General features: G+C 45.3%; 1 protein-coding gene across 1 annotated transcript; it reads left to right on the plus strand.

The window, feature by feature from the left end:
• Positions 1 to 647: 647 nt before the first annotated feature.
• Positions 648 to 1749, plus strand: LOC106351023 (replication protein A 70 kDa DNA-binding subunit C-like). Its single transcript, XM_048755650.1, has 5 exons — positions 648 to 785; positions 882 to 1149; positions 1228 to 1324; positions 1451 to 1539; positions 1661 to 1749. Exons 1-5 carry the CDS (start codon positions 648 to 650, stop codon positions 1747 to 1749), a joined length of 681 nt encoding a protein of 226 aa, XP_048611607.1.
• Positions 1750 to 16223: the final 14474 nt, after the last annotated feature.

The following is a 16223-nucleotide window of genomic DNA, read 5'->3' on the forward strand; positions in this document are numbered from 1 at the left end:
TTTCTGGATTTCAACCTTAAACATAGTTAACGTACAATCTATAACATGTGTAATTTACATTTATAAGTTATTGTCGTTGTCATATAGTCATTTTTTCGTTTTCTAAAGTCTAATAATGTTTGTGTTCGAATTTTCTAATCAAATTATTTTCTGTTATAGTTTATACAATCGGGCTTCAGTAATAAATATAAAATCCTTCTTAGACTGCGGATGCTTTGTTTTTTTGGTCCTTTCTAAACGCAATTTTCCTTCCGTGTGACAAGCATTGATCTCAATAAGCCTTATTGTCCACGTTTAGCATTAATAACTCATAAATTGTTATTAATGGCATTTATTTTACTTGGAGTATTGTCCAAGTTAACGCATTCAATTTTCCATTATTACATGACATTAAATGGGTCAATAATATGGTACATACATCTATTACAATGCGGTAAGCTCAATATACAAAATACATTATTTCCTTAATAACAGAGATGCTTAATTTACATATGGCGTTCGACTTAATTTATATATGGAAATTTAGATCGGCTTAATATCGCTAGGTTTGACTATAAAAGAGGTGACCCGTTCTCTGCTTTTCTTTCATCATTCCTCTTCATCTCTATAACCCAATAATACTCCATAACAACTTTCAGACTTCTCTAATGGCCGGCTTTAACCCAGTTGCTGATCTGAAACCCTTCAAATCAATGTGGAAGATCAGGGTGAAGATCATACGCCTTTGGAAACAGTTTACTGCTTCTGGTGGTTTAACCATAGAGATGGTTCTTATTGATGGTAATGTGAGTTTTTATAAAACTCTATTTAATCGTTTCTTTTGGTCTGTTATGTCCATATTTATTTTGTACTTATTCTTAATGTCGTGTATATTTATACAGGGTGATAAGATTCATGCAACTGTGAAGAAAGAATTGGTTAACCAGTTCGATATCTTTCTTGCTGAAGGGAAAACAAAGATGATGATCAACTTATCACTAAATCACTCATGTGGCTCCTACAGAACAACAAATCATCTTTACAAGATCAGTTTCCTTGCGACTACCCGTGTCAAAATCTGTGAGGATTTGCCAAGAGCTATTAATGGGTTTCAACCTGTTAATTACCGTGAGATTCTTGATGGTACACTCAACTCGGATCATTTGGTTGGTAAGTAATTATTTCTGTCAGTTTTGTTCTAGCTATTATTCTACGATTATAATTATAATATAAATTCCCGTTCTGCAGATGTCATAGGCCAGGTAGTGGAAGTTAGCCAAGTTGATGTGTTGTCGGTGAATGGAAAAGATACCCAGAATATTACTTTGGAACTACGTGATCTTGAGTAAGACAATTATTCTAAACCATGATCCCTTTTCTATATTGATTAGTACATACCAATTTTGAGTGTATATGATTTCGTTTTGATTTATTTTGCAATATTAACTATTACATTTTTTATTTTTCGTAGGGATGTTCGTCTTCCACTTGTGTTGTGGGGAAGCTTTGCTTCTGATGTGAGTAATGCGATGCAGACCCGTCGTGATGAAGCACTAATTTGTGTGTTGAGATTTGGGAAGATAAAAGTATGAAAAGGTACGTATATTTAATGTCGTTTGTTTTGTGTACTACTATGTATAAGGTTTATCTCTTTTACTAATTCCTGTCCATCTTTGTGCAGATGATCGTAGCATTTCAAATGCGTATAATGTTTCAGATGTCAGTTTGAATCCATACATGACTGAGGTTGAAGAGTTTAAATCTAAGTAAGTTACAAAGGGAGTGTGAATATATTATAATGATAATCCTTTCACATGCGCATATTTTGCTATTCATGGATCCGACAGCTAAATTTCCAAGTTCTGATGATATTGATCGGATAATATTATTGTAAGTTTAATATTATTGAGGAAACCTTTATTTTATAATGTGAATATCATGTAGACAGGGTTTATAAACAGTTTTCATTGGTAATGTTAATTTTTGTTTTCCAGGATTCCATTCACTACACTTTGAGTCTAAAGCAAGAGAGCTGAAGACTTTGATTTACTATCTTATGCAAGTTCTATGTCTGCTTTTAGTTTGGGTTTTTTTATATTAAGATTTTGGTTTTGGATTTTATTATATTAAGGTTTTAGTTTTGGATTTTTTTATATTACAACGTATGTGTTTTAGAAGGTTAAAGAACTTTCAATTGCTGTACGCTGCAACTGTTTTTTTTTCAAGTGTTATAAGCCTTATATTATACTTGAATCTACTCTTACCTTCAATTAAAGAATCTCTGATGTCCAATTTTTTTTTTTTGATGAATCTCCTTCTTTTCAAGAGGCTACCGCTCAGGCACTTCATGAGTTCCTTGGGCATCTGAATCTAATTATGCACATACGAAAAACTTGGATAATCAATTTAATCTATACAAAAGAAGCATAAATAGATCAGCATACCTAAGATCTGAACAGTTTTTTTCTGGGTTTGCACCTTCAATTAAATGAATCGCCTTTGCTTGGAGTAAATCACGGGATAGGAGTTCGTTCGCGAAGACGGTCTTCCCAAATACATAAATCGAAGACCCGTTTGGAGGAGATTTTAATTCAGAGAAAGGAAAGGAAGTCAAAGAACGACTTGAATCTGTTTAGCTTTGTTTATGACATGAATCGAAATCGGGACAAAAAGTGAAGCGGATCGATTTCGTTCTTGCCGTAAACTTTATCCACCTTTAGTCTTATTTTTTATTCTTTTTTTATTAAGTTGAGCAAAATTATTTAAAACAAAAAACATAAAATCCAACCCAATGTGACTGAACTTAAACGCAGCCCACTGGGAACAATTAAAAATAAAACGCCAAACCCACTTATGTTGAGCCAACTTAATTTATCTTTGCAATATTCCAGAAGACAAATTCTAATTTTTTCAGTCAATAAACTATTAATACATTCAAAACCGATAAGTATGGTTTATGTATCATATTATAAGCTTATATACTAACTCACGCATATATAATTTAAACATGTAAAATAACTATCTCATCCCGCGCCTTGCGCGGGTTACTACCTAGTTAAAAGGTAAAGTCTCACTCACACATATAGTCTTGTTTTAAAAGGATTAAGTGCATAAGCTAAGTATTAAATTATTGTTTTTAAGTGATAAATTATTTGTTGGTTATGGAGTTGTCTTATCGTAATTTGTAATAGAATAAATCAGTATTAAAAAAAGCAGTATATCAATTGATTCATGATATGCAGTTTCCTTTTTGGTATGTTTTCTTATAAAACTTATCTATGCATGCAATCAATGCATGCGCAGATGACAATAAACGAAGAAGTTTTAGACTGGAGAAAACGATGGGATATCAATGGAGGAATTGCAAGGGGATTGATATACTTGCATAGAGACTCAAGACTGAAGATTGTTGGGTATGGGCCTAGCCCTCCCAAAAGGCCCGCAAGACAATTATCCAGACACATGATTACAACAAAGAAGATCGGGTCATCGACTTGAAAGCCGGTGTTCGGCTCGGCTCCAGATTAGTTTTAGTCGATGAGATGATTGACTGAACATCATCGGCTCGCCGACCTGACACAACGGCCCGATGAGTCGGCCCAATTACTCGAGGAGGCCCATCGAGACAAGACACATGAGGTCAACGAGCGTTCACCTATAAAACGAGGAGACAAGGCAACAAGGAGGGGATCCGCAAATTACTACACTCACTTCCGGCTAGAATTAGGGTTTTACATCTTACATCTCGCCGACTTGTACGGTCCGACGAATTTGTCTTCGCCGGACTTTTTTCTCTGTTCTCTTCCCCTTTTGTAACTCGGTTTCGACTTACTGATCTAATAAAAAACGTCTTTGTCTTGACCCACCGACGAGAACTCGTCTCCTCTCTTTACTAGTTTATTGACAGTCTCAGTTTAAACAGTTGGCGCCCACCGTGGGGCAGACAGAGTAGCGTCAGCAAAAGATCATGACTCGACTCGACTCGCCGTCCGACGACGACTCGCCTGTGACTGAAGGCGCTCCAACCGCAGCGGCCTTTGCAGAAACCATACTCGAGAGGATGGCGCAGCAAGACGCCGCCCAAAAGGCGACGACCGAGCAACTCGTCGCCATCGCCGCCATTCTAGCTCCGCTGGCTGGAGGCTCAGGAGATCCGGCTACGACGGTCCGAAAACAACTGTTCGACACTTACCGAACAGCCAGTGCCGGAAACCCCGCAAACACGAGTGCCGTACAGGTCCAAACTCCCAGCGGCGTCGACCTCGTTACCGTCCGGGAACTCGCTGAGCTTAAGCAATCAGTCCTGGACATGAAAGACCGGATGCTCGAAGGACCTACTTCAGCGCCGCTGATCGAACGTGTCCTCGCCGAAACCCTAAAACCCCCTTTTTCCCGGAAGATCACCGACGTACGTTACCGGCCGACCGAGAAAATTCGCCTTCCGACTTACGCCTGAAAGGCGGACCCAACCGACCACATCACTGCTTTCAACATCACGATGGGTCAAACCAACTTCTCTGAGGAAGAAAGAGACGCTGGCTACTGTCGTCTCTTCGTGGAAAGTCTTCAAGGACCAGCTCTCGGATGGTTCACTTGATTGGAGCGCGACTCCATCAACGATTTCCACGATCTGACGACTGCGTTCCTCAAGCAATATATCATGTTTGCAAGACAAGGAGCAACTCTGTCCGATTTATGGAATCTATCTCAAGGATCGAGCCAAAGCCTCCGCGACTTCATGGAAAAATTCAAAGCAGTCGCTTCGAAAGTCCAAGTCCCCGACAGCGTTGCCGGACACAATCGAAAGTCCAAGTCTATTTCAAGTCGTTGTTTCGCGAGGATCTCTACAGAAATCCAACCACTTCGCTCCAGGACGCAATCGCCAGGTCAAACAACTTCATCCGAATGGAAGAAGACACAGCGGCGATACTTAAGAAACTGAACACGGCAACCAAACCGGCAACTGTCCCCAAAGCTCCCGAGGCACGCCAGGAACCTCGTCAGCACGCCTCAGGCAGTAAACCTAACCAGCCGAAAAGTTTCGTCTACGTGGTTGAAGACAAAAACGCGTCCCCACAGCCCACTGTCGTTGTACGCGAAAAAGGTTGGAATGTCTGGGAAAATGACGAAAAGCCGCAAACCTCTTCAACACCTCCGGCGTCAAATCCTGGACCAGCTGAGCCAAACATGTGGTGTAGCTTCCACAAGTCTAAGGCACATGATACAAGGAACTGCATGCATTTGTTAGACGCCCTCTTCTCGTCGTACGAAAAGGGAACGTCAAACGTCGAACTCCCTAAGCCTAGGCCCAACGGAACCAAGAGCTGGAGCAAAAACAAAGAAAAGAAAACTCACAAGAATCAGGATAAGTCTGGAAACCGGCCGAAGCCTACTGAGGATGATAAGCCAGAAGAGCATGAAGAAGAAGACGGCGATGCACAAGTCGACGAGGAGCAACCGCGTAATCGTCGACGAGTACAAGTCATCCTTGCACGACCCAGTTCCTCCTCAGATGAAGAAGAGGATAAACAGGTCCATGACTCATGCGAGTATTCCAGCAAACGAACAAACAAGAGCATAGGATCAGAAGGGTCAAACGACTTAAGAAACAAGCTCAGGCGGAAGTCGCAGACATCTGATCGTGCATACGACTCACACGGAGATCTCCGCTCAATCATCAAAAAATCCAAGGCTAGGAAAATCGAGGACTCAACTGCTCGATCCCGTCTCAGGCCACGAGTCATCGATCTTCGTGAGAAGCTCAACTCAAAGTCGGAAGACCTCAGAATCAAGCTCAACCGACCAAAACATTCAGACTTACGACGAAGAATCGAGGAGGCGAGGTCCAAGAATGAGGACGGACACAAATCTGTTGTCGAAGACTCACCCGTTGTCGAGGACTCGCCCAACGTAAAAAATTCACCTATCATCGAAGACTCGCCTAGCGACTTGAGGACTCGACTGAGAAATAAACGAGTCGTCGAGTCTAACTTCCTAAACGTAATCATGGGTGGCTCACCTCCTTGCGGTGATTCCGTCCGGTCTGTAAAGGACCATCGACGAGAGGCAGTAACCTCGAAGAAATGGCCATCAAAACCCGAGAACGATTCCTCAATCACCTTCTCGCCAGACGATGCCATCGGCGTCCATTTACCTCACAATGACCCACTGCTAGTCGAGGTAGGAATTGCGAAGTGTGACGTCGCTAAAGTGTTGATTGACACAGGCAGCTCAGTCGATTTAATCTTTCGGGATACGCTCGATAGGATGGGAGTCGACCTGCGCGACATGAAACCATCATCTCGCTCCCTTACAGGGTTCAACGGTGCTTCTGAGACAATGATTGGTACAATCAAGCTCCCCGTCTATGCCTGCGGAGTGATACGCATGGTCAAATTCTCAGTCATCCGAACGAAAGCTCCTTACAACGCGATCCTCGGAACCCCCTGGTTACATTCTGTTAAGGCAGTGTCTTCGACATATCATCAGTGCGTGAAGTTTCCAGGACCAAACGGTGAAGTGCAGACGCTTCGCGGAGACCAGCAGGCCGCTCGCGAACTACTCATCGCAACTGTGAAAATGCAACAATCAACTCCTCGCATCAACGTGATAGCAAAGCAAATTCAACCTCAGAAAGACGAGATTTTAGAAGTCACCATCGACGACTCTGATAAGAGCAAAGTAGTCCGAGTCGGAGCCTTCCTCAATGAAGAGATGCAACGCGCAATCATCGACTTTCTCAAGGAGAACGCTTCAACGTTTGCTTGGGCGACATCGGATATGAAAGGAATAAACCCCGCCATCACATCCCATGAGTTGAATGTCGATCCAACCATCAAACCCATTCGCCAGAAGAGACGAAAGCTAGGTCACGACAGAAGCAAAGCTGTCAACGAAGAAGTTGAGCGACTCCTCGCAGCTGGCTCAATCACCGAGGTGCGATACCCCGAGTGGCTAGCTAACCCGGTCGTCGTAAAGAAGAAGAACGGGAAGTGGCGTGTTTGCGTCGATTTTACCGATTTGAACAGAGCTTGCCCAAAAGACAGTTACCCCCTCCCGCATATCGACAGACTCGTCGAGTCGACTGCTGGTAATGAACTCCTGACTTTCATGGATGCATTTTCTGGTTACAATCAGATCATGATGCATCCGGATGATCAAGAGAAGACGGTGTTCATCACCGATAGAGGGACGTACTGTTACAAAGTAAAGCCATTCGGTCTCAAGAACGCGGGTGCGACTTATCAAAGACTCGTCAATCGAATGTTCGCCGACAAATTAGGGAACACGATGGAAGTCTACATCGACGACATGCTGGTAAAATCACTCCGTGCAACGGACCATCTGGATCATCTTAAAGAATGCTTCAAGACGTTGAACGAATACGGTATGAAACTCAACCCAGCCAAGTGTACTTTCGGCGTCACCTCAGGAGAGTTTTTAGGGTACATCGTCACCCAGCGAGGAATCGAGGCAAATCCTAAACAGATCTCTGCCATACTTGATCTTCCCAGCCCAAAAACCAGCAGAGAAGTCCAACGACTTACAGGAAGGATCACGGCCCTGAACCGTTTCATTTCCAGATCCACAGACAAATGCCTTCCTTTCTACGAGTTGTTGCGAGGAAATAAACGCTTCATCTGGGACGAGAAGTGCGAAGAGGCGGTCAAACAACTCAAGGAGTATCTTACAACTCCTCCCGTATTATCCAAACCCGAAACTGGCGATACACTCTCACTTTATATCGCCGTATCCTCAACCGCGGTCAGCAGCGTCCTCATCCGAGAGGATCGAGGAGAACATAAACCTATCTTTTACACGAGCAAGCGCATGACTGATCCAGAGATTCGATACCCCACTCTTGAGAAGATGGCTCTCGCCGTTGTAACATCGACGAGAAAACTGCATCCCTACTTCCAGTCGCACACAATCGAAGTATTGACAAATCAACCATTGTGAACGGTAATGCAGAATACAAATCAATCCGGACGGTTATCGAAGTGGGCTATCGAACTCAGCGAGCACGACATTGTCTTCAAGAATCGAACAGCTGCGAAATCTCAAGTCCTCGCAGACTTTCTCATCGAGCTCGCACCAGAGCTCGAGCAAGATCTAATCCTCCCAAGTCAAAATTGGATACTCCACGTAGACGGGTCGTAGACAAACAAAGGATCATGAGCAGGAGTGCAGCTGCAATCCCCGACAGGAGAACTGATCAGACAGTCGTTCAGCTTCGGCTTCGCCGCTTCAAACAATGAAGCAGAGTACGAGTCGTTGATCGCAGGACTAAGACTCGCCAAGGCAGTCAAGGCAAAATGCCTCAGCGCATACTGCGACTCGCAACTTGTAACTAGTAAGTTTAGTGGTGACTACGATGCCCGCAACGAACGAATGGAGGCATACCTTAAGATCGTTCAAACACTTGCCAAAGATTTCGAGAACTCACCAAAGTCCCAGAGGAGAGAACGTATGCGCTGATGCTCTCGCTGCCTTAGGTAGCAGGTTGTGCGATCAGGTGAAACGTACCATCCCTATCCACAAGATCAACAAACCAAGCATCGACCTGACTCCCATCAAGACCGCCATCGTAGCACCAATAACCGAGGCCACACCCGCGAACCAGGTCCTCGAAGAGGTGTCAAACGACACCAACGACTGGAGAACAAAATTTATCGACTATCTGGTCGATGGAAAACTACCTCCCGAGAAATGGAGTGCACGACGACTCAAGACGCGGAGTGCCCACTATGTCGTCCTCGACGGAGAACTCCACCGATGGACCGCAACCAAGGTACTTCTGAAGTGCATCAATGGCGAAGAGACGCATTTAGTCATGGCTGAAACGCACGAAGGCGCTGCAGGAAATCATTCTGGAGGTCGAGCACTTGCTTTAAAAGTAAAGAGTCTCGGTTTCTACTGGCCAACGATGAATGCAGACTGCGAAGCTTACGCCCAGCGATGTGATCAGTGCCAGCGGCATGCCTCAACGATCCACTCCCCGACAAAGTTGCTACGAACGATGACAGCTCCATACCCTTTCATGCGATGGGGAATGGACATAATCGGCCCGATGCCGAGTTCTCGACAGAAACGCTTCGTCCTGGTCTTGACAGATTACTTCACGAAGTGGATTGAGGCGGAAGCGTTCGCAAGCATTACAGAAAAAGAGGTCCAACGATTTGTGTGGAAGAACATCATCTGTCGCCACGCCTTACCTTACGAGATAGTGACTGACAACGGCTCCCAATTCATATCGAACAAATTTCGAGAGTTCTGCGAGAGATGGAGAATCCGACTCAACACATCATGTCCGCGATACCCCCAGAGCAACGGCCAAGCCGAGGCGACCAACAAAATCATAATAGACGGTTTAAAAAAGCGCCTCGATCTCAAAAAAGGATGTTGGGCAGATGAACTCGACGGTGTCCTCTGGTCACATCGAACAACTCCTCGAGGAGCAACGAAATCAACTCCTTTCTCGATGGCACACGGAGTCGAAGCCATGGCTCCCGCCGAAGTCAACGTAACCAGTCTGCGAAGGTCAAGGATGCCACAAAACGTCGAGCTCAACAGCGGTATGCTCTTCGACGCCCTGGACGCTATAGAAGAACGCCGCGACCAAGCGCTACTCCGCATCCAGAACTATCAGCATCAGATCGAAGGTTACTACAACAAGAAGGTCAAGTCTCGACCTCTCGAACTGGGCGACATAGTAGTACGCAAAGTGTTCGAAAACACCAAGGAGCTGAATGCATGCAAGCTCGGAACTAACTGGGAAGGGCCGTACAAAATTTCTCAAGTCGTCAAACCAGGAGTCTACCGACTCGAGACGTCGACCGGCGAACCCGTCCCCAAAGCGTGGAACTCAATGCACCTCCGACGATACTACTCTTAGGCACAAGCCCGAAGATCGAACACTCAAGAAGTCTTGCTCAATCGACGAGTGAATGACACCCTTGTCACTTTCACTCCCAAAAAAAAAAAAAAAAAAAAAGTGAATGCGCATCCAATGCCACTTTCACTAACCAAAACGAACTACGAATGGCTTGATCCTCTCCTAGAGGTACGTAGGCAGCATTTTACCAGGTCCAGCTATAACAAAAACAATCTCCCAACAAGTAGGAGCGCGAATTGTTTTCAGCGATGCTTACGCACGAGCACGACCTTGTCTCTCAGACAAACGTACTAGCACTCGCACCCACTAACGGGCATGTCCTGATCAGACACATGCTCTAGGGATTCTTCGGTCGTATCGCGGTCCCGACCCGTGCGATCGAGACGACAACTTTCAATCATCTTATAATCCTCTAAAGCCGGGCTTGGCCAACCTAATATTCTTTTTTGGATTACTTAAGGATCGATTTGAAAACCGTTGTCGCTCGAAAGTATAAACGATTGTCTTTGAAACTCAAAAATTTATGTTGTTATCGAGGACTCGAACTGACGGCATGATGTATCAAAATTTGATAAAGCCGAGTCATCGACTCTTCGGTTTAATTCAAGACATCGACCAGATTGCCAAACCAAAATTGTTTAAACACAACATTCAAAATAGATTTCAGCGACTCGTCGAAGGCTAACTCGCATTCTCGAGTCCACGAAACTATATCTCACGACTAAGGCAAACTCTGTTTCAGAAATAACTTCTAAGGAAGATAAACTTACTGAAAGTCTGAAACAACGGATAGCCGCAAAAGCAAAATAAATCCAGATGTTACATTAACAAAAGCCTCCGAGGGCTAAAAACCAAAAGTCTAAAGGAAACAACAACAACATATTAAACTAGTCCTCGACACGGTCGGAGCCCCCCTCGACGACCTGAGCAGTAAGCCGATCCGAAGCCTCCCCAGTCATGTCCGCTGGCAGAACTGGCAGATTATCAGTTCCGTCAACCGCTCCCTCTTCATTTTGCGGGTTACCAACTAAGCCGGATTCGGTCTCCTCCAATTGTTCGCCACCCTCTTCTTTAGTCGAAGAGTCTGAGAGTTCAAGTAGATTAACAGGCTCTGTCTCCGTCTCGACACTAGTCCCAAGAACCGGGACCAGCGGATCTTCATTCACAACGAGGTTGGTGGAGAGCGTAGTCGGATCCGAAGCAGATGCAACGGTCGTATCCTCGAGCCTTACGACCTCGCCAATGATCCCACCTTCTTGAAGAGGCAATTCCCCGAGCTCTCTTCCAGTCGGTTCTACAGATCCTTCGTTCGCATGATCTCCTTGAGAACTACTAGGAGTTTGAAGGAAAGCAGCGGTCCCAGCATCAATCAGGCCCGCATTCGATCCATATGGGTCGATCATCGTCCACACATTCTCATTTAGAAAAGGAGATCGAAGATGAAGAGGAGAAAGACAGAGAAGCTCCTCGGGGATCCCTCTGACAGCTAGGCGTTCAGCCGTAACCTCGTACTCCTTCTCTTGTTCGGCGAACAAGTTAATCGTCTCCTGTGGAATGTCGATCCCACTCTCCTTAAGCGTTTCGAGAAATTTCTTTGTCCCAAAAGCTTGGCTCTGCAAGGATCTGGCTGTTTCGAACTCACTACGACGCTTCTCGAGATTTCGAATTTGGGAGAAACGCTTATGGCTCTTAGCAATCATGGCCGTTTGTACACGAAACCGCTCGTGAGTAACCTCATAACCTCGAGAGTCCCTCAATCTGTTGACCTCTTTCAAGTGTCTCAGCGCGGTGGACACCATCTTCTCCTCCATGGCTGCCTTCTCCCTTAACCAAGCCTTCTTCTTCTCCTCGAGTCCTCGTACCTTTGCACCCGCAGCCTCAAATATATCCTTCAACTCCCCGAATTTCTCCAGGAAATGAGCCTTCTGAGCCTTCTTCCTCTCAACCAGTTGAGCCCGGTCCTCCGCGACCTTATCAATTGTCGCTTTAAATTCCTTCGTCTTGCGGTCAATAGCTACATCCTTCGCTCGGGCGAGTCTGTCGGCTTGCTTTAACTTGGACGTGGCCTCCTTGAGGGCTGAGTCGTATAACTCGACAAAGTAGTTCATGCTCCCGTCGCTTTACATGAACGAAAGAAAAGATCAGAACCAGGAACATGAAAAAGATAAAATAAGGAGAAAAATTCTTACCAGAATTTTAGTCCTCGCCGCATCGACGTACGCGTCCTTGAAAATAAGGTCCTTGACAGCGGGCAAGTCCTTGCGACCACCCTTAATTTGTCGGACAAGCTCAGCACAGTCAGTCGGGGCAAAAGAAAGAGGAGTCTCGCCGACGTACTTGAACTCCACGCGGTCATGAAATTTGACCCGACGATCCTCAGAGGCCGAACTGCCTTCAACGAGAGTCCGAGGTGCAGCTGGAGGAATCTTCACAGCAGAAGCAGACGCAGCCGGAGTAGACGACTCATGACTGCGGGCAGTCTTCTTCTTCTTCAGAGAGATGGACGGGGAGTTGTCCGAGACGACGACTCCCCGAGCTGCAGCATCGCGAGAAGAACCTTTCTCGATAACGGTCTCACAATTCTCGGCGCCATGAGCAGGCTCCGACTGTTCCTCAACAGATTTCTTCTTCCTCCTCTCGTTTTTCTTTTTCTTTTTTGGAGGACCATCAGATTCAGTCCTCGCTTGAGAAGCAGCCGATGCAGAGGAGTCAGGAGCAGATCTCTTCCTATTACCACCAGTCACCGATGGTTTAGCAGTCTCTCGTTCAGAGATCAATGTGAGATCCTCCCTCGAAGAGTCGACGTTATCCGGGCCTGTAGACGGTCCGGGGGAAATCACAAGAGGAAGAGGAGCGGGAGGAATTGCTCCACGAGGAGTCTCTCCGCCAGGAGTCGTCCCACTAAGAGTTGTCTCGCTAGGAGTCGCAGAGGATGCCTTTTTCGCCTCGGTCAGTTTTTTCTTGATTAATGCACTCAAGTCTGGAAGCTCTTTCATTTCCCTGGCCGCGTTGATGATCTTTTGCTCGGCGCTACTGAATATCGAAAACCACCGCTTGTTACCGGTAATCAAAGGCAGTAGATCAGACCTCCAATCCTCTGAAAAAGATCAGCAAGCTGGTTCAGATAAATCTCGGAACTGGCATGAGTTGGAAGAAAACATGTGATCGCAGGAGGAAACTTACTCCTCGAGATTCTGTCAAGCACTCGTCGAATCCTCTCGATGGTGATATCCTTCCAGCTCACTTGAACGCGCGAAACGACTGCACGAGCATCAGAGACGAAATCTTCCGGATAAGAGGCCGTGTCCGGGTGATTAACTGCAAATAAACGAAAAGTCGTCAGAAAACAAGGAAAAGAGACAGTCGATGAGCTGACAACAGCGTTCTACCGAGTTTATGATTCCACAAAAATCGAAAGGAAACGTCGGGCGGCTCCTCGAAGGCAAAACTGTCAGACTTGACATAAAAGTAGAAACGCTGCCAGTGCGCCGTCCTACACGGATGATCGACGATCACGTTGTAGTTGGGCCTCATCTGGATCGAGAATAAACCATCGCCCATGGACTTCGTATAGGTCAACTCCTCGAGTGTCCGAACATTCATCGAAACATCGATCTCCGCCGCAGTCACCATCAATGCCACCGAGGTACGGAACGCGCCATTGAAAAATTGACTTATCGCCGCGTCGCGATGTCTCACATAAGATGTAATAAGTCGAGGAATTGGAAACCAGAGTTTGGTCTCATTCTGAAAGTATGATTCATAGACGCACTGAAATTCCAAAGGAGGGGACCACGGCCTCTGAGATTTAGTTGGGATCAAAAAGGTCACCCCGGTTCCTTCACATTCCCTTAATAAAGCTTTCACGCTACTAGGAGTCGAACGAGTCTCCTCGATATTCTCCCATGACTGTCCCTCTACGACAGAAGGACGCATCTGCTCAACTGCCAAAGCCAGAAGATCCTCGAAGATTCCCCCCGGATGGTAACAACACGGAACGAAATCGGGGAGGGAAGTCTCTCCAACATCAGCTCCACCCTGACCGTCTCTCGAAATTAATGTTACATTTTCTCTCTCCTCGCGGAGCTGCCACGCCGAATCAGCAACGAGGACTCGCTGGGGCGTGTCCATATTCTCCGTATCCATCATGGCTTCACGATGAATTGTTTCAAAATCGGGCGAGGAACTCGACTCAACGACACGTCCAGGACTCGATTCGGTCGCATTCACCGCGGCTTTCCCTTTCTGGGCCCTAGAAAGTTTACCTCTACCGCCCGACGACATTCTCAGATCTAAGACTACAAAGTTAGAGAGAGAAGTGGAGAGTTAGAGAGAGAAAGTACCTGAGCCGGATGAAGAGTGGAGAAAACGAGAAGGAAGAGGGGTATTTATAGAGAGAGGAGCACATCGCACCCCGAGGCGTCATCATTAGACCTAGATGGGCCTAGAGTCGGCCCATTAAGGCGCGTGGAGCTCACCAAACGTCGCGACTTTTCAGCTTCTCGAGGAGAACCGAAATCGGTTCAAATCAAAACCGGAACTGACCACCGGTTTAAATAAAAAAAAATCATCATCAAAATCAAATCAGTCAGATCCTCGAACGCGAGCATACAAAGTCCACTGCACAGTCGAGGAGTCGATTGGATAGTCGAGGAGTCGATTGAAATCACAAATTTGAGATAATTATCTCGCAAACCCTACTATCAAATTCGCTGAGTCGGCTACGCTACTCACCAGCGAACTGGGGGGACTTACTGTTGGGTATGGGCCTAGCCCTCCCAAAAGGCCCGCAAGACAATTACCCAGACACATGATTACAACAAAGAAGATCGGGTCATCGACTTGAAAGCCGGTGTTCGGCTCGGCTCCAGACTACTTTTAGTCGATGAGATGATTGACTGAACATCATCGGCTCACTGACCTGACACAACGGCCCGATGAGTCGGCCCAATTACTCGAGGAGGCCCATCAAGACAAGACACATTAGGTCAACGAGCGTTCACCTATAAAAGGAGGAGACAAGGCAACAAGGAGGGGATCCGCAAATTACTACACTCACTTCCGGCTAGAATTAGGGTTTTACATCTTACATCTCGCCGACTTGTACGGTCCGACGAATTTGTCTTCGCCGGACTTTTTCCTCTGTTCTCTTCCCCTTTTGTAACTCGGTTTCGACTCACTGATCTAATAAAACACGTCTTTGTCTTGACCCACCGACGAGAACTCGTCTCTTCTCTTTAGTAGTTTATTGACAGTCTCAGTTTAAACAAAGATCATTCACCGTGAACTAAAAGCTAGCAATATCTTGCTGGACAAGGAAATGAATCCGAAGATCTCATATTTCGGTATGGCTAGGATCTTCAACTACCGCCAACACGATCCGAGTCGTGGGCACATAGTAACTAACCGAACCTCTTTATTGTTGTCTCTTCTATATACAACTGTATCAATTTTTATGGTTCTGATGTTGAAAAATTGTGTAGTGGTTATGGCTCCGGAGTATGCAATGGAAGGGATGTTCTCATAGAAATCTGATATGTATAGCTTTGGAGTGTTGATACTGGAGATTGTAACTGGAAGCAAGAACGTTAGCTTTCGAGGTTCTGAACATGGAAGTCTCATCGGTTATGTAAGTTTCTCTTGATATTTTGTTTCGGTTTGGTTCGTTTTTTCGTTTCTAGAAACTTATGTTCTAAAGGACAAAAACTTCAGGCGTGGAATTTATGGAGCCAAGGAAAGACCAAAGAGCTAATTGATCCAACGGTGAAGGACACTCAAGACGTAAACGAAGCAATGAGATGCATCCACGTGGGGATGTTGTGTACACGAGACTCGGTTATTTACAGACCAAACATAAGTTCGGTTTTGTTGATGCTGGAGAGTCGAATAATTCACCTTCCACGACCGAGAAAACCTACCTTCCACTCGTTCTTGAACACCGGCGAGATCGTCGACGGACAGGATGTTGCCACTGTCAACGATATTACTTTGACCACTGTCGTTGGTAGATGACGACTAATTTGACGAATTAGGTTTTCTTCCCTACGGTCTTTGACTTTTCATTTTTCTACGGAAGTCTCTTGGTTTTCAAACTAAGTAGGGGTTATTCGTTGTTGTATTTTAATGGATTTGAAAATCCGAACTAAATCTAGTGTTATTAATTCTATGATTTTCAAATCTGTATTAAAATCATGTGTTATTGGTTTAATGGTTCATAAATTCTGTATCAAATCAAGTGTTATTCAATCCTACGGATTTACTAATATATTTGATTTTATAATGGATTTGAATGGATTTGTTTGGATTTTTTAGTTAAAAATACAAAGACTCAAATCCGAAGGAAAACCTC

This window comes from Brassica napus, chromosome C4 (assembly GCF_020379485.1).
Source record: "Brassica napus cultivar Da-Ae chromosome C4, Da-Ae, whole genome shotgun sequence".
NCBI lineage: Eukaryota > Viridiplantae > Streptophyta > Magnoliopsida > Brassicales > Brassicaceae > Brassica > Brassica napus.

Coding starts and splice junctions, on each gene's coding strand:
- LOC106351023 (XM_048755650.1), top strand. CDS start 648: ATGGCCGGCTTTAACCCAGTTGCTGATCTGAAACCCTTCAAATCAATG. Junction 786..881: donor TGGTTCTTATTGATGGTAAT/GTGAGTTTTTAT, acceptor ATATTTATACAG/GGTGATAAGATTCATGCAAC. Junction 1,325..1,450: donor TTGGAACTACGTGATCTTGA/GTAAGACAATTA, acceptor TATTTTTCGTAG/GGATGTTCGTCTTCCACTTG.